The sequence below is a fragment of the Corvus brachyrhynchos genome, unplaced genomic scaffold (assembly GCF_000691975.1).
Source record: "Corvus brachyrhynchos isolate BGI_N302 unplaced genomic scaffold, ASM69197v1 scaffold279, whole genome shotgun sequence".
Taxonomy (NCBI): Eukaryota; Metazoa; Chordata; class Aves; order Passeriformes; family Corvidae; genus Corvus; species Corvus brachyrhynchos.
Window position 1 is genome coordinate 1,426,092 of NW_008246060.1, and position 25,234 is coordinate 1,451,325.

Below are 25,234 nucleotides of genomic sequence, written 5' to 3' on the forward strand. Positions count from 1 at the left end.
CGTCTCTTTGGAGGAAGTCGTTGATTGAGCAATGCTGGAGTGACCTCCAGTGTTCTCAGCGCAAGCTGCAAGTGCAGAGCAGAATGAGTGTGTGCGGGGACCAGGTGCAGAAAGAGCAGCTCTTTGATGTATCAATCCTCGCAGAAGAGCAGTGACAAAAGGGATTAGGGACAGAATGCAGAGTGCTACTGGAAAAAGTGTATTTTGAAAGTAAATTTATCTCCCAAAGGAATCTTAAAAGTTTTATTTCTTAATCACTTAAAACTAGCAAGATCTTGACACTGGAATAGGAAACAGAGGTCAGTCTGGTCTAGGACTGTTAAAGGTGCTAGGACAGAATTGTCTACATTTTTACATGTTTTTAATTTCTTCAGGCAAAGAGGACAGATACTGAAGAATCTTCAATAGCACATGGACAGATTAACTGACCAGTAGCAAAAATGCACAAGGAAATCTTTAGAAATACAGGACTGAGCCCCAAGCACTTCAGTCCTTCAGGTTTCTTGTCTTTGTTGACCTTAAGTGCAATGTCAATTTTGTAATGCTTGTTCCATCCCTTCTCCACCATTTGCTCTGTGGCCTTTTATTTAATCCATCTCTATTACTTTTACAAATTCAATAGTTTCAGCGTTTATTCCTGTTAGCAATCTATGATGCCTGCAACAGAAAAAATAGATTTGATCCTGCCTAAGCTAACAAATATTTACAGCCATGTTGGTAGAACAGCAACTTTGTGCCTATGCATAACTTAGAATATTCAAGAGCAAATTTTACATCTCCCTTGAAGAATGTGAATGAAATAATGGCTCCAACATAAACTGTGTATTACAACAGATAATGCTTGCACCACTAAAACTACAGAATTTCATATTTTCTCCCTGAAAAAACTAATAATTAACAGTAGGAAAACTAATGCTGCATACTGAAGTACATTTCTTCTGTATTCCTCCTCTTTCTTTATTAGCTTGGTAGATCATTTAATAAAGCTGAAAGCATACAGACAATGAAAACAAGAATTTACTATAGAAAGTTCTGTATGGCTAGAATTTCCCATTCTGTGAATACCTAAGAATGGATTTGGGAACAAGTTTCAGGTAGAGAATCAAAAGTGGCTTCATTCATTTAGTTAGGACATGTCAAACTTTCCCTTGTTTGCTTGTCGATGATGACAACATTTGTTGTGATATAGCTACTGGGCACCTTCCATGAAATTAATTGGTGTCCCATGGTATTTTTTATGAACATTATCTAGAAGAACAATAAAATTTTCTGCTAGTTAGGTAAACCAAAGTGTTGTTCTACTGCTGGTCCTTTCTGCTCAAGGATTTGAGGCTGCTGGCAAGGTAATGTTGGGAAAGTGCTGATGCTTTGTACTGATGTGTTCATTGAAGGCAAACAGCTGCAGCTTCCTGTGCATCTGTCTGGCTCTGCTTGCAGATGCTTAATCAACTTATTTAAAGCAACATTTTAAATGAAAGCAGCATGACATCTGTCAACACAAGTGTGTGAATAAACATGGACTGTTTGCTAATCCTGCTTATGCAGCTAAATATTAATTAAGGTGTCTAAACAGCCATGCATATGCAAAAAGAGGCATACAATTTTATCCTGAAGCTTTCATTTTACTATTGAAAACGTGGCTCTTAAAGTGAACAGACTGTAGAATCTGCTTTTGCCTCTAATCCTCTCATATGTTCAGTAATAGATAGTTTTTGGAAAAATGCTATTAGTTCTACTTAAATTTTAATGAAATTACAGGCTCAGTGTTACAAGATTATCAAATTATATCACTGAATGTTGTAGGTGTCAGTGCAGCCAAATGTTTTGTTGCATTCTTATTTTTAATAAATAATCTTAGCAAATTTAGGCACACGTGTGCTACTGGATTGGAACCTTTTTCCTTAATATATTTTTACCAAATTTACTAGGTTTTAAACAAAAAGCATGTTCCTATTTGCAACTGGTTTACCCACACATTTCCTACATTTTTATGAAAACAGAAGTTAAAATATGCTTTCAAAATCCAGTGATGCTGAATATCTTACGAAAATGCTCCTCTGGGCCAAAAATACCCTCATGATAGGTTTATTAATGAGACTTGGCTTTCATAATGCATCAGCAACATCATAAAGAGTAACATTCTTAGCACCTGTGTGAAAGTAAAATGTGCTTCTGACTCCCATTCTGTATTGCTTGACTTTTGTCACTGTTCTGAGCACAGAGATCTGCGTGGATATGGAGACCCTGATTTACTCACCTTTTGTATGCTTCAAATCTTAAAATACATGATTTTTTGTTTAATTTATTTTTCATTTAATCATATTTTCCACTTTGTTGGGTTTTTTCCCCCCCATAAAAATAATATATGCAGTCTGTTTTAAATAGTTGTGATTAAAAACTGTGATTTTGCTGAGTTTTACAGGCTATATTTTCACACTGTCACTACAGAGAGGAATTATGATATTAGGCAGAGTCAGCAGGTGCGCCTTGTGTTAGTACCTGCAACTAGCAGAAGCTTTAGAAACTAAATCAGATAGTGGTCAATTATGAAAAATACCCTTCATCAGAAAATCTCTGTTGGTTAGTGGTTGGCTTAGTCACATCTGTGTGTAAACTTTAAATCTGTTTGTAGTATTGGCTGGTTGCAACTATCCTGGGTAAATGACCACTTTAGTTGCTATTATGCCTCAGAGATAGAGATAGATCACAGCAATAAACCTTCCCAATTCTTGAAAATTAAATACTTTGTACATTTTGAATTGCAAGACCTTGAATGAAGGAAAGCTAAAACTCGGTAACAAATAGAATAAAACCAACTTTAATTATACTTCAGAGGCAATTTACCATGGGTCTCTCAGTTCAATGTCCCCTTTTTTTGAATCGAGCTACTACAGATATGTTATTTTACAATATTAAAGATGTACTAATTACACACCTTCTGTTAGCATTGTATTTGTGCAGAAATCTGTGGTGTACAGTATTAGGACTCATGGTTGAAAGTTTGATTTTTTTATAGGTGTATGTTGGCGCTGATTTCTGTCACTGATGGGCTGCACATGGAGAAACAGTGATAGTGTGCTTTTGTTGAATTGTCTGAGAACCTTGGGATCTTCATAAATAATCCTTTTTAGTCTTTGGTTATTCTCACCTTAACAGCCTATACTTCCTACTCAAGAAAAATATTCCTGGTGAAAATTCCAGAAGATAGTTTTGGAATGGAGCAGTGGAGGTCTTGAGATTTGTGTAAATCCCAAGAAGAGCTAAGCACAAGTTTATGAACTTCAGGCACTGCTGTTTCATTTCTGACACTTTCAATGATATAACATTTTGCAATTTAAGCTCCCAAATGGCTAATTTCATACTGCATGGTTTCTCAGTAGGAGTGGGTTATTAGTGCCTGGTAAGCAGGCTGTTTTTCAAGAGTCATACCTTTAAATAACATTATTTATTGTTTGTATAAAACCATGTCTTATGGATTCAATATAGTTTTGACAAGCTTGATTAAATAATAAGGTACAAATGTGAAATATATTAACTTAATGTTTCCATTAGAAATAAATAAATTTGTAAACAACTGAAAATAGAAAGAAATTACTAATTACTGGATTTACTTACAGATAATAGCTGAAGGCAAATGGAGAGTCAAAATACTGGAATGTGCTCTCTGTAAAAAAAATAGATTTATTTCTGAACTGTTTCAAGTGACAGCTAATATCAAAAGTTATTGCAGGAGAGTGAAATTTTGTTAAAGAATCTGATGATAAAATTTTCTTTGGCTTATTTTAATCTAATTAATTTAAGAAAATACGATGACATCTATACTGGTGGGCACAGGGCTGAGTGTAAGGTCCCATGACTGGTCTCAGACAGTCTGTCCGTGCCCTGATGCCATTCTGGAGCTAGATTTAGCCACTCACCAGTTATGAATTTTTGATTTGCCTCCTGTGGGAATGAAATCCCAAGGTACATGAGACGCAGAAATGTGAACCAGCCAGGTTCCTTACCTGGATGATCACTGGCCAAGACTGGGATTATCTTCATCCCATGCAGATACGGATACTTTGTTTGATTTAAAATTTGCTTTGTTTTTATGGGTACCTTATCTGTTTCAGTTTTCAACGTGGTTGCCAGAAATGCAGTGTCTGAATGGGTCTAGCTCCCATTTACAGCTGCAAAATCCCACCCAGTCTTACAGCAGAACATAAAAAAGCAGAACCTTGTCTGGTGAACCAACTGGAGGGGGAATAATGGAGGACTGGAACAACCTACTAACCAAAAAATAGGGTATGTCAGAAGGGAGGATACGTGAACACTGACATAAAATGATTTTAAATCAACCCCAACAAATAGGCTTAGTGCTCAGGTTCCCTCCCTGAACTACCTGTCACGGGGCGAAGGGAGAGCAGCGGGCCCGTCCCCTCAGCGCGGGGCAGGGGCTGGCCCCTCCTCACATGCGACCCCTCCCGTCGTGTCCGGTCCTCCTCGGGTTCCCACAGGTCGGACCCGTCCGGCCCCTCTCCTAAGGTCAGACCCCTCCCTTCGCGTCCCCTCAGGTCAGGACCCCTCCCCTAAAGTCAGGATTACGCCCGGGTCCCCAGGTCAGACGCCTCCGCTCAGGTCAAGCCCGCCTCTCAGGGTCGCGCGCTTTCCCCCTCAGGTCAGGCCGTGGTCTGGGTGTGTTGCCGAGCCCGCCCCAAGGAATGAGGGAAAAGCACCTGTGTCCTGTGGGGAGGAGACGGAGCGAAGGGAAGTGGGAACAGGGCGTGTTGGAAAGCAAGTGCATGTGTCTTCAGCAGGTTGATGAGGCAGGCGGCCCCTTTAGTGTAGAAACTGAGGAGGATCTCGGGGCAAAAAGGCGTATCAGTGTCCCCCCATCGCTGAGGAGAGAATGCGGCTCAGAGAGGCGTTTCTGGATACTCTGGTGTATCCTGGGCCTGGCTGTCTTTTGTTCAGAGCTTTCAGCATTTCAAACTGACTTCTGTGGCATGAATGGTATGAGCATGTAAGTAGGCAAAACCAAATTTTGTACAGGGGTTTTGGGAGGTCTCTTCTAGTGTAGTGCCTTCTGCTTTCGTCCATCTTGCCAGGGAAATGAATGTAGTTGCTCCTGCTGCCCCATTTCTGGCATATTAGTACGAACTCTCCTCTCAGCCTTGCTAGCAGCTGCCTCAGCAACACTTGAAAATGCTTTCAAGGTCTTTTGTAAGAAGGTGCTTATTTTTACTGGTCTGGGATGGCAAGAACCTTGTTCAAACCCTGCCAATTCTGACTGCTGCCCTGAAGGTAACCCAGCTTTTGAAGTAATCCCTCTTAATAAGCACCAGGAATTGGAAAGAGTTGTCTCTCCAGTTGTGAGAGGTGCCTGAACATAGGTGTCTGGCACCATTTTAGGCCCTTTTGGCCTTTTAAAGCATCCTCACGTCCAGCCCTTGCATATGTGGTTGAAGGCTGTGGGAGGCCTGGGATGTCCAAGAGGCTTTTATGGTGGATTCTACAGTATGTAAAATGGTACTAGGTGCTTACCTTAAGCAGCTGAATCTTCATTTGGTAACTCAAAATGATGGGACAAAAAGAGGAGTAATTTGCTTAATAGGTAAAACACTGATGCAGTTACAGAGATCTAATTATTTAAAAAGTGTAATAGGGATCATTTACATAACTCCACTTGTCTATATTGAACTTTGCAGTGAAGTGAATTGCATTTTGGTTTTTTCAAATAACATTCATGAGGTAAATGAGAGAGCTAAGAAATGCTGAGAAGTACTAACTGCAGATGGTGAGATTCATACTTGCATTGTGTGATATAGTTTTTAATATAGTACTCAGAAAATTTAATTTTACTCCAGCAGCTTTCTTATCTGTCTGTTGTTGTTAATGTCTTCTAAATTAACGAGTGGCAGGTGAGAAAAGGACTTTTTTTCAGGGTTAAAGTTTCAAATATAAACCTGAGAGGAATGAATTATGAATAAAATTGTAAGCTTAATATGGCAATACCAAGTACATTTCCCCATAATAAATCACTGTATAACCTAGGAAAGTCTGCTTAGTTTATATGAATAATATTTGATGCTTTTGCATCCATAATCCTTTTTGCTGCATACTTCTATGCATCTTTAAGTGCAGAAGACACTATTGAAATCAGTTGGCCATTGCATGACAGGGCTTAAATGTGATTGATTTTTTTTTTCTTCCCCGTTCCTTGCAACTGTTTCAGTACTGTCTGTTATGTATGTCCAAGACATTTTTCTTCTCTCTTCTGTGTAGTCACAGTATGTGCTCCTTCCTTAGGTTTGGGGGTTTTTCCCTTATTCCTTGTTGAGTCTCCACAGTGCTGTTAGGCGGTGTTAGGTTACCTCAACCTTTAGGCTGTCTGTGCCCTTTTAACCTCTAAATCAACTAAAAATAGCCGAACTGCTTTGGTTGAAATTTTCCAAAATGAAAATTCAGCCTGACACGTGGACCTCGTTCAAATTTTCAGACTGAATGATTTAAGACCTTCAGTCTTTAGCAGAATAGATGCAAATATTGAGCAGCCTCTGCCTTTTGGGAGTTTTAGGACGGTTTTCTTGTTCTACGTGTATTGTAAACTGCACTTCAGGATACTCTAGTTTCTATGTTAGCAGATTAGCCAAACTTCACTCATATCCATTTTTTAAATGGCTGCGTTGGTGGAAAATCTTACAAATGTGGGATTATCAGTCCGGAAGTGTGTTTTGAGTGTTTTGTGAAGGCAAATGGAGGAGATGTACACTGCATCTATATTTGAGTGGGGATTTACAGTAATGGCCTTTGCTTTCCTTCTTCCCCTTTCCCTTCTGATGTTCAGCCTAAACCTCACTGATTTTTAAGGAGACTTTGCCACTGGCTTCCCTGGTGCCTGATCTAGGTTCTAAAAGCCCTGTGTCAAACCTAGTTTGCAAGGCTGGCAATGGGCTTGGGTGTCTCTCAAGTGGTGTTTTCAGTAGCAAGTTGTCAGTGAAGTCAGGCATTGCCACTTTGGGAGGAGTTCCAGTTGAGTGCTGCCCTCCCATTTTGTTTCTTACAAACTGGGACTGACAGGCAGCCGTTTGCAGCCTTGCTGTTGGTGCCCGTGGAGTCCAGCTGCATCAAGAGGAGTTCTTCACAGAGCTGTTTCTAGGAACTCGTTTAGTTAGAGTCGTGATTCAAAAGGTAAGACTGAAGAAGAATCTAGGCAATTTTCCTCTTAGTGGAAGTACATGAAGCTATAAATGGAACTATAGCTGCTTAAAAAAATAATCACTTCAAAAGTTTAGGAAAAGTTAAAAGGCTGGGTTTCTTAGCCAACTTTCTGAAAAATGAACTTTTAAACATGATTTAAAATATCTGAATATTAAAAAAAAATTCTGAATATTTTAAATCATCATGGTCTTATCACTTTAAGCCAGTAGCCGAAGTTGTGCAGTGTGTTTGCATATTTTCCAAATATGAGAAGCCATTTTGGAATATTGGAAGAGGAAGAGTAAAATGTTGCATGGATGCTATTATTTTAAAAAGTTTAGTTTACCTCCTAGTACTTTGCTGGATGTTGCACCTAACTGAAGGAAGTTTTGTGTAAATGTATGTTTATCACACCTCGGTGTGAAAATAATGACTTACTGCACAATATTATACCATTTGAAAAATTTTCTAAAGATAAAAGATTTATTATAATAGAGGGCTAAAGGAGGGCTGTTATATTCAGTGTAGCATTCTGCATATTTCAAAACCCTTATGGCACACTTTTCTATTAAGTAAAATCAAAGGCAGGAGCCATGTTCAGACCTAGTGAAGCCCCAAAGGTACCCAACAGCAAAGAATTAGGCCTCGTGACAGGCATGCAGGAAAAAACCATAATGAATTCTTACTCTTTTTGCCTAGTTCAAATCCATTGATTAGTGTTGGGAAATTAATTCACCTTGGAACAAAGTTTGGTTGGTTTTGGTTTTTTTCTTTATGGTTGCTCTTCAGCCAGATTGCTTTGAGTTGGAATGTAAGCGGAGGTTAGAATGGGCTGGAATGTCCTTAGGCTTTATTTCTGAAGCTGTTTGACCAGAAGTGCTCTATCAGCTGTCTAGGGGTTTTTTTTGCTGAGCCATGGTGTGATTTGAAACTGGTTGCATGAGTTAATAAATAGGGTGCTGTGCAGCACTGGGAAGCCCACTGGAGGAATTAATCTCCATGTTGAGGTCTCCCTATGTTTGCAGGCATGGCATGGTGGGATTGTGGCTTTGCTTAAATACTGTTTTCTGTCCCTTTTCATTAGATTGTGCTTTTGTATGTGCTAGGAAGCTGCTTGCTAGAATCCAAAGTGAGGCAGTTTCTAAGAATCACTTTTATTTTCATGCATATCTCAGAGTCAACACATTTTATTTATATATATATATCTATATATATATATAAAAGTATCAGTCACATTTGCTACCCTTAATTTTGGGGTTGTTTTGGGCATGTCTGTAAGCAGTGGGGAAGAAGAATACTATTCCAGAATCCTAAAACACTATCTGGATCACTGGACAAAACAAATAATGCAAACCTTTATATCAATTTGAAAACAGTTACATAAAATGGTACATGATGGTGAAGCATCCAGGGGTAGTGCATGGGTATGAAACAACCAAATCTGTTGGCAAAATCAGTAGCAGCTCTGCAAAGAGAAGAAAGACCCCTGTTTTTTACCTCACTGCAGCTGAGACAGACATTTTTTAAGCAAAAACCAGAGTGTAATGTTGTAATAGATAACTGTCAGCAAGGAACAAAAAGAGGAAATGGGGAATTGCATTTAACGTAAGTAAAATTTAAGCCCTTTCAGTAGCACATAGTGGAATTTTTGTTGTCTGTTATTTTAATGAGTTGAACAATACCCTATTTTTAGTGGAAGGTCAACTCGAACTTTGTTTGAACAGAGTCTCTGGTTCTGAACAGAGATAGGAACACTTTAAATGTGATAACAAAAGGGAGGGCTTGGAGCCAGACCTTCTTAACCTATCGTTAGGAGCTCAGATAGCCATCCATGTAAGAACTGTGTGCCACTTAAATAGACAGGAGTTGTTGTTCTGGGCTCAAACTGCATGCAGTGAAAATAGCACTGAGACTCATGTGAAAGGATTTTGGTTTCTTTTTCAAAAATTTAAAATCGGTCCAAAAAGTATTAATGGATTTTTTTTTTTTTTAGTGAAATGCTGCCATCTAATATCACTCCACTTTCTTTTGTGTGGGTTTTTTTTTTTTTTGTTTGTTTTTTTTAAAGTAAATGCCTTTTAATTTCCTTAAATATTAGAACTCTAGTATTGAGACCAGAAACTCCACTGCAAAAATGTACATGGAAGAAATGTTACAAACATAACATTCTTAAAGTATTTCTAGCCTAAGCAGTATTATTTTAATGCTGCTGTCACCCATAATGGTATATATCTAATAGAACTCCACTGATGAGTGAAATTATTTAGTTTACTGGTAATGTAGTGAAATACTGTCAGGGTCACAAGTTTCCATGTTCTACTTCACTGTGGAAGTTTTTTCTTGCAGTGGCTGTAGGCTCAGGACAGTCATACATTTTTTGGATAGCTGTTGGTTGAGAAACAGTCCAGCATGCCAGTACAAAGCCAAAAGCTGTGGAGCTGCTCAGCCTGTAGGATTCACACTTCTGCTGGAACATCTCCTGGAATTTGTTGGTGTCGCAGCTGGCTGGAATTGTGTGCGTTCACCAAAGGAAGGATTCTGATAGGATGTTTAAGGGAGATTTCTGACCTTCCTAGGAATAAGCAATACTAGTATCAGCGAACCCTTGACATAGGAGTATGGAAGAAAAGATTATGTTCTGTAGATTTATAGTGTAAATAGTTTCTGAAAATGTTTTACTCTCCTCAGCCTGCTTTTTGGCCTCAGTTAAAGAAAGTGTGAGTAAGGTGCTTCAGTGTCTATTACAGTTTTATTCCAGTACTCTGCCACTGGCATTCTCTGTGATCTTGAGTAAATAATTTTTCCTCTGTGATTCTGTTTCCTTATGTGATACCAGAATACAACCTCTGCTTGAAACAGTGCTTTGATAGAAAACATGGTAGGAAAAGTAAACATGATTACTAAACAAGGAGAAGAGAGCTTGTTCTGAATGTTATAAACCTAGGAAAAATCTCAGTTTTTTATCTCACTAGATATAAGAAAGTTTTCATGAGACAAGTTTGTTGAGGTGTAATGCTTTACCCCACCTCAAAAGGTTTTTTTCATAAACCTTAGTTAAACCTTTTCATGCCACTAGGTCAGTCATGAACCATTGCTTGCCATGGGGGTTCTCCAATATCCATAAAGAACTAGGCTTAGGCTGTTTTCTTTTCCTTGGTAGATTGATTGTATGGTATGATGTGTGACATTGTTTAAGCTGAGAACTATGTTGAAGAACTTGGTGGAAATCTTAAGTTCTTGGGAATTTTAACTGCTCTTCAGGTGTGGATTGAAAAAGTGCTCTAGGGAGGAAGTAAACACAGACAGAACTGAAAGGAAATGTAGAAAGAATTGCTGTGGTTTTTTGGTTTTAATTTTTAGAGCTGAGATTAAAAAAATCTTCCAGTTACTTCATTGCAAGCCTACACCTAAATGCAAAGCCTGTTTAAATAAAGCAGCTTTCAGTAAATAAATGTTATTAAATTAATGGGTCTGAATCTTGCCACCTTCTCCAGCTGTCCTTTGTGAAGTCTGTGCATTAATGGACATGTTTCTTGTTGCTAGTGGTAAGAAGTGATGAAATCTGAGATGGTTAGAGAGTAGCCTGACTTTGTTTGGAAATGTAAATAATTTAGCAGGTGTGTTATAGGTTTTCCCTGGTGTTAAATGGGCCAGATCCTTCCCAGGTGTCGGAGATGTTGCTCCATTCCAGAGCATGCTCTGGCCTACAAAGTACAGGAGGTCCTCTGTTTGCAGTACAACAGCATGGACTTTGCCTAAGCTAGAACATTTTAGCATCCTGAATATCTTATTTCATGTGTCAGCTAGAGGATTAAAGAAAAATGCAGTAGTTGTTTTTGTGGTTTCTATGAAGTCTGATTTGCACTCGCTGTATTGGCTCTGTAGCAAAAAGGCTAACAAATTTTATTGCCAGAGTGATGTTGGTACCAATTAGTGAAGCTGTATAGGAAATACTGAAATTAAGAACAAATAATAAAAAAACTCTATTACATGTTCTCAGCAATGGTTCATATCTTGGAAATCCTCAGGTGCCCTGTCCATGTGTATCGTGGTAAAAAATACAAATCCTGACTACTTTTTTTAACATCATTTTTTAGAAGGCGATAGGCCTTTGCATTTTCTGAAATTGCTAGGATAGTATATTTTATGTCATTGTAGAGTACCATACAATAGAAAAAAACAACAGAGAAAACAAATTTGGTGCCAAGTTCCTGGATGAGAGCCTTATGAATCCCTTTGCTGTCCAGTTCAGGAGTCTGAGTGTGAGTCATTGCCTCCAGACTGAAGCTGGCATACAATCAGAATGCATGGCAAAACAGTTGCTGAGCTGAAAATTCCAAGAATAATCACTAGAAGTATAAGTAATTTCATGCTTCATGTCATCTAATTGTTCAAAACATTTTAAACTCTAAATTTTTTGGACATGCTTATGCTCTACTATATAGCTTTAAGGATGCCCATCCCCCTGCCGCCCCTCCAGCAGCCACTGTGTCCTGTCAGTCATCCTGAAATACACTGGAGAGCTTGTCAGGCAGTCCCTTGCAGATGCCTCAGAAGCCCAACAGTGAGCCAAAGCAGTTGCACTGAAGTTCCTAACACAAGAAAATTACATAGACAATTGCTTTAGTGCTGAATATGGACCATATATTTTCTAGGATAGGTGAGTGATACACTGTTGGCTTTCTAACAATCTAGCAGGAAATGGATTCTAAAGTAAAGGTTTTCTAATTTATGCAGAATGTCTTTGGCTCTGCTTTCTGACACTTATTAGTTTATGTCTGTATACAGTGTACTTATAGATAGTTTAGAAGCTGCAGGTACTGTGTTCACATTGCACTGCAGACGGATATAGACCTCAGCTGTTTTTCCAGTATCTTTTTCTTCTTACACCAAAAGACTCAGTAGTTCGGACATCTGACGAAAAGACAAAATTTTCATTATCTTGAGGTTGGCAACACTTGGTAGGAATGTGCAGGTGGTTGCTTTTCTGGCTGTTCTGGGACACAACTGTATCTGGTAACACATGCTTAACATCCTAAGTGTTGTAAGAGCTGCTGGTGTACAGTGCTGAGAATGCCTCCTGTAAAGGTTAATCTAACTGAGTGTGAGGTTATACAGCCTTTTACCAAAATGTCTTGCAGTCAAAGCCCCTGCTGTAATTAGGGAGATGTTATATTGAAGTAGACAAATGCATAAAAAAATAAAAAAGAAAATGAAGGTGGACTGTTGATTTTAATTTTCTTCCTGAGGCAAACATATATGAATATTATCTGGAAGGACAGAGGTTCGCTTACTAACTAAGTGGAAATGCCAGAGAAAATCCCAGGATGATTTTTACTATGTGTGTATTTTTCTTTCTATCACCTCTTATCCTTGCCTTAATTAAAAAAAAAAAAAATTAAAGAATCCAATTTAAGTTTTGATTAACCAGTATGGTATCCAGCAGTAAGGAGAACCTGGTAAGCTACAAATATGTAGTCAGAGTATCAAACTAATTTAAGATCTTGTCATTTTCACTGCATTGGCTTGCAAAACTGTTTTCATCTTTTGCCTGCTTTAAGGAAGTTTTCAGAAGCATTAGAATTTTACTTAAAAAATATTGCTGGAATCAGCAAGTGAGCCTTTAAGTGAGTTATTTATACCTTAGAATATAATTGAAATTTTCAGAGACAATATTTTTTGCAATTGACTTTCAGTTGATGTTTCGTTATGGGCCTGACTCAAGGCTAAAAGCTATTATTGGCTTGACTGGCTTTTGAACTCAGGGCTCAAACAAAGAATAAAAACGCTGATGTTAGACAATATGCTAAGGGTAAGAAACAAACAAGCAAAAACACAGAACAACCCAGAAAGAGAAAGTCATGACACATGGATTCACAAATGGCGTTGGATTTGTAACAACTTGTAACAATTTGAGACTGCTCTGTGGTGGGATTCTGGTCACAGTGATCCTCTAGAAACAGGAATTGACTTTAATTAAAGCTACATGTTTATCTGCCAAAATTTGGAAAAGGCCTGATTACTGCAGATAACGTGCAGCATACAAAATTGTGCTGTGAGAATGGAGAGCAAGCAGCGAAGGTTTTATTTCTCCATTTTGAGTAAAGCAGTTGCTGACACCCTCCTATCTAGGAATTGAGAGGAAGCCACTGCAAGGTTAAAGCATGAGGGTATCTGCAAAAGAATAACCTGAGTCATCTAGCAATTTCTTTAGATCTTAGTAGAAGCACAAAGGGCTGTCTCCATCTGGTTTACCTGTCCCCTTGCAACTGATGTATGTTTGACTGGAAAAAAATTCACAGCACAATTGATACCATCTGTTTGCAACTGTTGTGATGGATTTCAACAAGTGCCCGTATTTTGGGAGGCTTGTGAAAACGTCAAAGATCACAAAGCAACATCATAAAGATTTATTTTTTCTAAAGTGAATAAAAAGCAGATTCATTGAAATACTGGCCAAAGATTTAGAAAACCAGTGAAGTGCAGATGGTAAAAAGGGGTCTGTCTTTTCCAGAGTGCGAAATGATGTGCTTTGATGCAATCCCAGTGAAGCTGGAGGCCAATATCTTGTGGAATTAAAAGGCTTTTTGAATCAGGGGTAGACACAGCAAAAGCATTGCAGGAGCTTCTCTGCTGTGTGTTCACAGACTGCACCAACAGGCACAGCCAGGAGCCAGTGTTTGCAGCACTGCAGGGCAGTCAGAGGTGCAGGCACTGTGGTGTTGGGAGCAGGTAAATGGCAATGTGCTTTGGGACTGAAGCTCACTGAGGGCAGCAAGTGTGAGAATAACAGACCTTAGTGGCTTTGAGAGCAAATTATTAGTATTGGGCAGAAAGAACCACTGACGCTTCCAATTTTGGGAGTCTCAAATTTTATTTCCTTGGTGCTTGTTAAAAGCACCTAAATGTTAAATGTGTAAAACGTGGGCAGATAATTTGCTTTGACATTTCTGGAGTTCTCTTTCCATTATTAATTTCTGTGGAAGGAAAGGTTTTATTCTGGTCAGTCTGATGTCAAGTTTCTCTTTTCTTTATCTTTTGGCTTGGAATTAAAACTAAAAAATCAGTTCTTTACATTTGCTATCACCTGGCTGGATGCAGCTGAATTTGTGGGAACTTAGGTCTGCCACTAGTATAGTTTGTAATAAAAGAAAAACTTGGTGCTTGTGTAACATTTAATAAGAATGGCAAAACCCTAAATTACTTTATACCATAATTCTTTAGTTATTGCTCATATTATCTTGGCTTGTAAGTGAAATGTGGATAACTCTCCAGATCCATTTCTACACAACTTGCTATAGAAACCCTAGACCTCCTGTGTTGTATTAAATCAATGCTAGGTTCACTGGAAGGTGACAGTATATCTCTTCAGCCTGCACAATTGCAGTACCTTATTACTTTATTATGCAGCAGCAATGGTTGTAGTAAGTCTTGCTTAAAAAGGACAGATATCCATTATTTGTGTATTTGAAGTCTTTATTGGCTAAAAAGGTTTTGCCAAGCTGTGTTTTATGGGATGTTAAGTTACTGCAAAATTTAAAATGTCTTTTATTTTGGGACAATAATCGGTTGCATTCCAACTAAAGCAGTTATAATTCTTTGTTGACACACACACATTTCAGCCTAATGGCCTGAGCCATGGCCCAGTGAACTCAGTGAAAACTATTAATTCACATCAGTAGATTTTTCATCAAGTTCCTAATGAATGATATATTCACTTTAAAGACCTTGCTTAGCTTTACTTCCATCTTATTGAATTCAGTAATAGGCTTTCTCAACTTACTCTGTCTCGACACTTAGAAAATATTTGTTATTGCAGGGTATAAAATAACAAAATGCTTCACTTTTCCCTGCTATTAATTTCCAGAAATTTTAAGGGCTGCTGTATGTTTTTTGTGCTTAAGGTGTTTATTATAACCCCTGTAATTTGGTACATGGAGTAAGATGCAGATATTGTGCACATAGCATTAATGTTTTTGTTTTGTGATAAATTCAGCAATGGAATTTAATATTTTTGCTTTAAAGCTCCTTTTTAGACTACTAGAGAACTTATATTCAGTGGTATTCTAATGCAATTATTCTTGTAGTTTAAACATGTGGTCAGTGTAGAAATCTGTGAGTGAAGATAAGGAGTTATATGTACTTTAAGTCTATGGTTTTACAGTTTATGTAAGTATCAGAATTTTTTTTTCACAATTTAGAAATAGGGAATTGGAAAAATTAATTTCTTGAAATCGTAAGCCTGTCATGCAACAAGTCTGTACTCACATAGACAGTCTCTGGGCCCTGACAGAACAAGTGAGACTTGTAGTCATGTTTAATATTGGCTTATTGCACTTTTCTTGTTTTGTACCCAGGTGAAATGTCAACAAAAGCGCCGAACATTAAACTGAAAATTGATCCTCGGAATCTACAGATCCAGACATTTACAGTGGAGAAATTACTGGAACCACTGATAATTCAGGTATTTTAGAGTTGCAGAAAGTAAACTGGATAACCATAGACGGAAGGGAATAACTCTGAATAACTAAGAACTCTGTTCTGAAAGTCACACCCACAGCTCTTCTGCATTTGTACTTTACTCTGGCTCAGGAGCTCTCCAGAGGCATCTGCCTTCTTCCAGATTTTGTCATTCACTTGGTCACTTCCAACTTTGCCACCCAGTCTGTCATAATAAATGTTGCATGTTCTAGCTAGTCTCTTCCACAGTGTTATCTAGGAGATGCTTAAATGTAGAATACACTGCAAATGGATTTCCAATGCATGAAATAAGTAATTCTTGAAAAGTTGTATTTTCCCCATTTGAAGCTTTGCCTCTCCCTAACTCACCTAATTTATTTTCTTTTATTAATTGTTCATTATCATATTTGAAATTTTTTGTGTGTTTTTTTTTTTTTTGTTGTTGTTGCTGTTCTTTTCCTCCCTTACTCATTTTTCCTTTCTGGAAGGTTATTTTCTTCAGAAACCTTTTCTTTTTTATCATTATTTCATTTCCAGCTACTATTAACTGAGTTGCCTCTCTCTCATTTTGTCTGCCTTTGTTTATTTGTTTTTTGCCTGGATGATTGATGGTGTAAAACCCCTGGGTTAACAGGTCAGTGGTTTGTGGAAGTTGTCAAGCTGGAGCATAATATGTGGATCAGTTATAAAATTAGTTTCAAAGCAGTAAGAATAGATGTCTTGATAGACTGCATTAAAAAACCTCTTGTAGACCACTAGGTCAGACTGCTCAGGCAGCTGCAACACTGGGGGTGTTTTTAGAGGAGGTAAAGAAAAGTAAATTTTGGCTTGAGTTTTGCAGGATCAAAGAAATCTGACAAAACAAAGAAAAGTGCAGTTCCAGAATAAAGCAAAGAAACCATCTAATCTTTTTTTTTTGTTTCCTCTCAGCTCTTCTAAACCATTGAAAAGCTTGAGGCTGTTCAATTGGAAATGCTTTGGTTTTAAGCAAATATAATTTTGACTGCCTTTTCCCTCTCTTAAGCTTAATGCTTTGCTTGTTTCAGACCTGTGGAAGGAAAACTTATGTTTTGAGTGGATCCTTCGACAGAAAATGTTGAAAATGTAAAAACAGGGATTAAAGCTAATACTCAATGAAGGGTGATTGAGAGGCTGGAAAGGTAATAAATGAAAACAAATCTGTGATTAGAAAGAGAATCAGACCAGTCACAGATAAAAATGTTGTTCTTGCCAGGTTAATTTTAGCAACTGATGCTTGGAACAGAGTTTAACTTTATTTTGAGATTTCTGTTGTAGTTTATTTATTTAATGGTCTTGTAATGCTGTAGCAGGAAAGAAACAATGGAAGTGTTTGAGGTTCTCTGAAGTCTGTCCTAGCCAGTTATGCTGAGTGTTAGGTTCACAGCATCAATATTGGAAAAAAATCAAGGCAAAACCAGCCTAGGAAGTAACTAGGAAGTAGTTGTGGAAATAGCTGCAGATTACTTGCTGGATTGACGGTTTTCCCTGCAATGTCCAGTTGACAGTGGTGATTCCTATGAAACTCTGGAAACAGTATGGCAACTGTTTTGTGTAAAACCCTCTGTGAATTGGCAACTTCTCTATCCTTGGAATAAAACAATGCCCCTGAATTACCCTGAGGGTTTCCCTCTGTCTGTGGCCTTTATTTTATTCCAGGTACTTTGAGGATGTTAGTTTTGAAAGGAAAGCTTCTCGGTCTGGTTCTGAATCAATGCATCTGGCATATTAAGAAAGGTAGTTGTGAGTTAGCATGGTTCAGCTGACAAAATGTTAGAAACATCCCTGCATTTTGGAGTCCCTTGGATCACTGATGAAAAACAGTTATGATGAAAGGCTTGTGTCCCTACCTGTCATCCACACCACAGACATTTGCTCACAGGGAAAACACATGCTGTTGGTTTTAGTTCTACCTATGGTGAGTTTACCTTCTGCACACTGAGTGGAACTAGTTGGTATTTATTTGTGTGGGCAGTACTTTGGATTTGAAACAGTGGGCAGGGGTTCTGCTGTTGTCATTACGTCACTGAATTCACGTCTTGTTTTTCTTAAATGTCTAGGCATTGACATCTAATTACACTGAACTACATTTTAAACAAAAAAGAATGGTTTATGATTGATGCTTAAAAATATATTTTATGTTAAGATATTAAGATTTGTATATTAAGATAAAGGTGAACTAAATATTTTGATGCTCAAGGTACGAAGACATTGCTTCCTGAACTACTGCACTATTAGAAGATTGCCTCTAAGTGCTGCCTTTAACTGAATATAGCCTTGGAAGAACTGCTTCATAGTTTCCTGGAAACTTAGTATTTGGGATAACCATGACCTCGTAAGAAACCCCACTCCTTCAGCCTTATAAGTAATGGCAATAACAGGCAACAGCAGGGTGACTCAGCTTTGTATATATGTATGTATATGTGTGTGTATATATATACATATATATATATATACATGTATATGTGTATATATATATACATGTGTATGTATATATACATGTATGTATGTATATATGGGGGCATGTGGCCTAGAAAATGGCTTAGAAACCCCTTGTGCCTTTAGCACAACTGTGTTGCTCCTACCAGAGATAGGCTGGGGGACCTGCTGTGCGTGGCAACAGGGTGTTCGTAACCAGGCAATGCAGCAGGATTAATGGGGATATGTTTTTCTTTTTCCTTATAATGATATCACTTTGACTGTCTATTCTGCCACTACAGTACAAGCTCTGTTGGCAATGGCACACTGTATTAGTTCCTCTGTGGTTCAATTCTTTCTGTGTAGGATTGGATAAAGTTTTTACATCTGTGTTAGAGAATTCAGAGTAGTTTTTCTGTTTTCCACAGTCTCCATGGCAAAGAGCTATCTAACAAATTTTGAATTGTATTTGAGATCAGCTGCTGCCTCCAATATTTCCTGATAGTGATGCTAAAGATGCAGGGTCTTAGAGTCAGGAGAGTTCAACTGCAGGAATGATTATTTTTTAATGCTTTTTCATTTATTTTATTTCCTTTCCTCCTCAACATATGAATGAACAGTACATAGAATGATATTTAAAAAAAAAAACTCTACAGTAAAAATATGAGAAGTAGAATATATTATTTTCTAGTGAAATAGTGAGTAAATACTTAAGACTTAAAAAATACGTTTTATTTGAAATTTTTTTAGGCTGCTTCTAATTTTTGATGGTGTTTTATGCCTTTCTTATTGGAAGTATCAGCCTGTAATCTCAAACTCATTCTTAAAGATATGATCATTGAAACGGCCTTAAATGTTCTAAAACTGACATTAGAGAGTGTAAAAATAAAATATAAAGATTTTTATTCCCAATGCATTCTCTACCAGCTGGATGATTTATGTGCAATAAATAATTCCATTTTCTTCCTTTGAGCAGTAGTCAGAAAAATACCCAAGCCTTCTTTAACAACCTTAGCTAGAGTTATTTATGTTGCCATCTCCCTTGTGACATGCCAAAGCAGCTGATGTCAAGTGGATGGTCCTTTTTCCCCCCAAATTTCACAGGAATGGTATAGGGGTCAGGGCTTTTATGTTTCACAGATGTGTTTATAGAAATGTTACCCAGAGGATATTTGTCAGTTATGTTTAGAAGTAATGGTTCATGAAAAGCACTCAAGTGCATGAATTCATGGACAAGATCTGAAGGTGAGCTGAGGTCCATGTAGCACTGTACTACCCATGCTCTGGCAGAGAGAGCAGGATAGGAGGATTAAAAAGTTCGTTAGTGAACTCAATGAAAATAGAGTGTGCTTTGAAATATCTGTATAACAATTAACAAAAATGTTTCAGGAGTCTTTCCTCAGTGCAACAGCTTAAGCAATGCCTTAGAGAATAGTCTTTCAGAAACATTCTGTTGGAGTGTGGAGGCTGTACTCAGATCATGAGGAATGTGGAGTGGGATGGTTTATAAAAATAAGTTCTTTATGGATGCTGAAGTGGATTGTTAAACATACGATTTGGACAAAGCTGCAGTAAATCTAAATTCTGGGCAAATTGATGTACAGTTTTAATGTTGAGAGCACCCTGAAGAATTTGGCCGTGCTCTGGCCATGGTAAGAAGTGGCCAGATACTCCCTTGTAAGAAGAGAAGGCATTTTGAAAGGTGTTTGTAGTCATTTTGGGTATTTGTTCTGGGATACCTTGGAAGACTTAAGCAGGAAGTATAGGAAGATTCAGCACTTGGGGAGAGAAGGAACCTGGGAGGCGGGGTGTTGGTTGGCAGCAGCTGAACACGAGCCAGCATGTGCCCAGGTGGCCAAGAAGGCTGGTGAAAAGCTGGCTTGTATCAGAAATGGTGTGGCCAGCAGGACCAGGGCAGTGATTGTGCAATGGTGAGGCCACACATTGAGTCCTGTGTTCAGTTTTGGGCCCCTCATGACAAGAGGGACATGGAGGTGTTGGAATGTGTCCAGAGAAGGGCAGAGGAGCTGGGGAAAGGGCTGGAGCACAAGTCTTATGAGGAACAGCGGAGGGAGCTGGATGATTTTCTCCTCTCAGCCTGCAGAAGAGGAGGCTCAGGGGCACCTTCTTGCTCGCTCCAGCTCCCTGAAAGGAGGTTGTGGCTAGGTGGGGGTCGGCCTCTTCTCCCAAGTAACAAGTGCTAGGCAAGTTGCACCGAGGAAAGTTTAGATTGGATATTAAGAAAAATTCTTTCCCTGAAAGGAGTGTTAAGCATTGGAACAGGCTGCCAAGGGACATGCTGGAGTCACCCTCCCTGAAGGATTCAAAAAACAAGTGGATGTGGTGTTTTTAGGAACATGATTTAGTAGTGCACTTGGTAATGTTAGCTTGACAGCTGGACTTGATTTTGGAGGTCTTTTCCTACCTTAATCGTTCCATGATTCCTGCCTTGCTGAAACCTCCTCAGAGAGCTCTGGTATTTTTTTTAATTTTATTAAGAGCAGACTTTAAAATAAACTGTGGCAGGAGTTGGCATCAGGGTTAATGGAACAGTGACATTTCTGTTGGCTTTGCTTTGATCCTACAGAAGGAAGAACACGAAGATGACACATATTGAGTAAAATTGTCATATTGAATTCAATAGTTTTGCCCATTCTTGGTATTTATGCTGAGCTTGCCTGTCTTTCTCTAAAGCAGAGGAAATCTCTTTGCTTATTCTTAATTGTATTTTTTTATTTTGAGAACAATATAAATTCACCTGTAGAACTTAAACCATTATTGTCTCTTTTGTTTGTTTTAAATGTAGGTTACAACATTAGTGAACTGTCCACAGAATCCTTCTAGTAAGAAAAAAGGCCGTTCCAAAAGAGCTCGTGTCTTGCTTGCTTCTGTGGAAGAAGCCACTTGGAATCTATTGGACAAGGGAGAAAAAATTGCCAAGGAAGCAGTTGTGTTTAAAGAGGAACTCCATGCAGCTCTTGCTGATGTCCGGAAAGAGAGTAAGTACATGGCAAACAATTCAGGCACCACAAGGCATTGTTTTAACCATGCCTGGTGTCAAAGTGAAACTGGAATATATGTGGGAAATGTGTTCTGATGTGCAAATGTCTGAACTTGGAGCTGTCTAATTGTATATTCTGGGTTACCACCTAGAAGGAGGTAAAGTGTGCAAGCTGGGCCCCATAGGAAAAAATACATATGTCAGTGGAAGTTTTGTTGTTTGGAATGTGTTGCTTTTTCTTTCAATGAGGACAGGATGCCTCTCGATCATTTTAGTGGCTGTTAAGCATGACTAAAAGTTAATGTGTATTTTAACTTTCTTCTTGAAAAGAACTGTTTACCTGAATCCCAGACTAAGACCTTTGAGTTAAAAATTTAAAACCTGCAATCTTCCCTCTTTTGTACAGTAGTAAGGATTTCATTTGGGAAGGTATAATAGTCCAGTGTGGAGGTATGTTTTGAGAGTAGGAGGAAGATGGATCCTTTAACCTACCGTAAGATTCATCCCCTCCTGATAGAGCAGCTCCTCTCTGGTGAATTGTCATACTCTGTTTCCTCCTGACTCCTCTCCATTTTGAACCTGATTCCCAAAACTTGGCTAGTTTTTGTGATCTGCAGAGGATGTTGTATAGCCATTTTCTTGCTGGCTCTTTGTTGTTTTCTTGAGTTTTACTTTCCCCATGAAAACTGGGGATATTTGGGTGAACATGAAGGCCAGGCTGAAATAGTAGTAAGTTGGATGACTGACTTAGAGAAATCACAAGTTAAAGTTCATGTATGTTTTAATTATATCACCCTACCCTTACAGAAATCACAGGTTAAAGTTCATGTATGTTTTAATTATATCACACTACCCTTACTAAAGATGGAAATGATTCAGGTTTTTCTTTAAATTTATTTTATTTTATTTGGTCTTCTTGCACATGCAGCTGGGGTGGTTTCTGAGTCTCTGCTGTTGTTCACGGCAGTGATTACTTACTCTTGGCTTCCTCTGAATCCAGAGATGGCTGTGGTTTAGAGTTTGATCTATGCATGTGGTGTCTGAGATAGCTTAAGGTCCTTTGTGATTAAAGTGTTATGACCAGCAACTATTACTGTTATCTGTCACACTGAGCAGCTGAGGCTGTTGCAAAATCATTCATTTTGGAGTACTCTTAAAATGTTAGCCCATCCATTACAGGCTGATAACACAAGGTAAGAATAAAATATTTAGTTTTATATTGATTTTTATACATAGAGAAATTGAAAATGTGAAATATTTTTGTATTACTTATTGATTCTTGGCCCAGACCAGAGATAACTACAAAAATAAATAATACATAAAGTAGATTATATATACCCCATACATTTTAAAAGAAAGTTAAGTCCATGTTATCACCTATCATTATGCAATGATGAAGTGAGTGGTTGTAGCCCATCTCCCTTCAAGGATTTGCCAAACTGCACAGGTTAGTTTTAAGAAATTGTTGAAACAATTGTAAAAGAGATAGCAGTTTCTTAATTTTGCAGATACTTTTAACCTTTGAAGCTGTGTGCATTTTTGATTTGTGGTGTGCCACATCACATGTAACTTTATTGCCTATTATTCAGGCCACATTCTGCTGCTGTTAAATGTCTCAAGTTATTTACTTCAAGCTCTTTGAAAGGATATGGTCATCAGCCATGGTTGCATGCAGTCACCTGCCCTGCATGTCATAGCATATAGTATTTAATTTCCTGTGGGCGTAATTTCCTGTGGTGACTGGCAGGTACTTTTATTAATACAGTCTTAGATTAATAAGAAGGTTTTGCACATGGCTACTGCTTGTATTTACTGGATAATGGAATTTAGAAGGACTGCTTTAGATAATTTCACTCACATCAACCAAACTCAGGTTTGCATGCTGAGATCTAGAAAGAATAAATACTGTCTCACCTCCTCTTGCATTTTGCCTTGTGTCACTTGCTGAGCTTGTTCAGTTGGAGATGCAACATGAGGATTAAACACTTATTCCTTTCGAATGTCAGTTGCCAGTGTGAAAATGCTGTTTCATTACTTTTGGAGCTCATTAATACCGAGCTCCTTTTGAAGGAGTGACAGACTTTTATCAATCTGCTTCTGATAATTCTATTCATAATAATGTTTTGGAGAATATAGGAGCAAATGAACGGGATAAAAATGAACAGCGATGATAATATTTTGTATTTCATTCATCTGATGTGTGCTTCACGGTGTTCAGAAATCATGACATGGGTATGGCTTCCCTGACTACAGCTTGCTCTTGACACTGTCACTAAATGAGATTTTGGAGTCTCATATTCAGTTGAATTCTGTTGGTGACCTCTGAAAGAAGGTGTTGCTTAATGGATGACAGAAATGTTACTTGGATAAATACAGTGTCTGCTTCCTTTGACATCCACGAACTTTGACCAAAGATTTATCGTTTTGGAGCCAGTCATTTTAATACAGAGGTTCTCCGTGTTTTTCTTCATTTCCTCTCAAGAAAGTACTTTTCAAGGCCTATCCACATCTTGATACATCTCCTTCTGGTGGACTTCATGTATCATCCAGAAATCCACTGGCCTAGTAGCTGAAGAACTGCCATGATTTCCTGTTGATCTGATTTGGTAAAGCTTTGTTAAAGGATACTCATGTCCAGAATTTTATTCTAAAATAGTATAATAAACCCCAAAGTAAGTGTACTGAAAAACTCTCACTTGAGATTTCAAATGTATACAGCATATCAAAAGATTGCCTTCTGATTGAATGTACTGTGCAATAACTGACCCCTATGCAAAGGGTGTAAGAAGCATTGTTCAACCCTGAATGATTCTGACACTAAACATCAGCCTCTAATTCATGTCCTGATTCTGAGATTTAATCAACTTTAAGACCAAACAATGATGTTGTTTATGTGGCGAAATGTTGCTGTAGAAATCTGAAGTCTCACGTTATCCTTAGGATAATGAGTTTTTGCATTTAACTCAAGGTGTGATGGCTTACAGTTCTCAAACAGTTGCATGGGCATAGCTGAAATGTTTGGTATTTACTGCCATTGCTGACTGACTATATATAGTCAGAAACACAACAGTTGTTGTCTGCCTTGTTTCTATCTATTGCAATGTCAGTGTTTCTTGTGTTTAGCTGTTATCATGTTCAAGTGTGTTCGCAGATAAGCCTGTCGTCACATAGAGCAGTGAATTGAAAGCAAGTTGCTTGCTTGAGTTATATTTTGAGTCTTAAGTTACTCTTTAGAAGGAAATTCTAACAAATACTTTGATGTTTTGAATGGCCATATTGAATGTCTTTTGAGATTAAACAGAGGAGGCAAGAGTTTGATGGCATGGCAAACACTATTGGTAAGAAATGGAGGGCTTACTTAAAAGGGCATGTACTAAAGGAAGGGTACAGGGATCTTTTGTATTATACTGTGTTCTTACTTGTCCTTTCCCTCATCTTAAAAGTAAACTTCACTTTCTTATCCTGCATTAAGAGGTACATGTGTGTGTTCTGCTTCTAAGGGACTTCCATTCTGGGAGGCAGAACTTGAATGGCTTAAAATAGTCTGTGCTGTACACTCCTTTCATCAAACCAAGAACAGATCCCCTGCAGAGCAACTATTGACATCAGCATCACTGGATCAGTATCCCTGAGTGGGAAAGGGGGAATGAAGAGGTGGGCGTAAGGCATGATGGGGATATGTGGTGGCTCTGGTTACACGTTAGGAAGAACTGGATGAGATGTGGAAGTGGAACTTCCTGGTATGCAGCGGTGAAATAGTTGCAATGCAATAGAATACAGTGGTATCTGAGTGGGGTAAGAGACTGTGTGGCAGGAGAGAAATGTCCTGTAACAGCTTCAGAAAGCTATTGTGAGAATCTGACTTATCAGGGTGTTGAATATTAGGAACATACAGGAGGTATCGATCTGCTGTGCCCTGACATTGATATTGTCACTTCAGCTGGCTGGCTGGAGCAGAATCCTATTATTTGCTGTAGCAGATGGAGATGGTATTTGTAGGAACAGAACCGGTCATTGTACTGCTGACTAGTATTGTTTAATCTTGTGTTTTTAGAAAGGGTAGGTTGTTTTGTGCTGTGATGTGACCTTGACTCCCAGCTTTCTCTGGTACTTACTCGGCATAATGTGTTAGTTCATGCCTGCAGAATATGATGCTGC

At 38.3% G+C, this 25,234-nt stretch overlaps 1 protein-coding gene across 4 annotated transcripts in view; it reads left to right on the plus strand.

Annotated features, from left to right (window-relative positions):
• Positions 1–4,719: 4,719 nt before the first annotated feature.
• The window catches only part of CTNNA3 (catenin alpha 3), a 431,590-nt gene continuing 411,075 nt past the window's right edge, over positions 4,720–25,234 (plus strand). For 2 of the 4 annotated variants that reach the window (XR_001865897.1, XM_017746365.1), the window contains exons 1-3: positions 11,720–11,839; positions 15,537–15,643; positions 20,882–21,074. Coding sequence is in view for 3 of the 4 variants with exons in the window: in XM_017746365.1 (XP_017601854.1) it covers positions 11,815–11,839; positions 15,537–15,643; positions 20,882–21,074 (325 nt within the window). In the remaining variant the exon portion in view is untranslated. Of the gene's footprint in view, positions 5,003–7,068; positions 7,171–11,719; positions 11,840–15,536; positions 15,644–20,881; positions 21,075–25,234 lie in introns of those variants that run through there. The other 2 variants (XM_017746366.1, XM_008642756.2) reach the window with 2 other exon arrangements.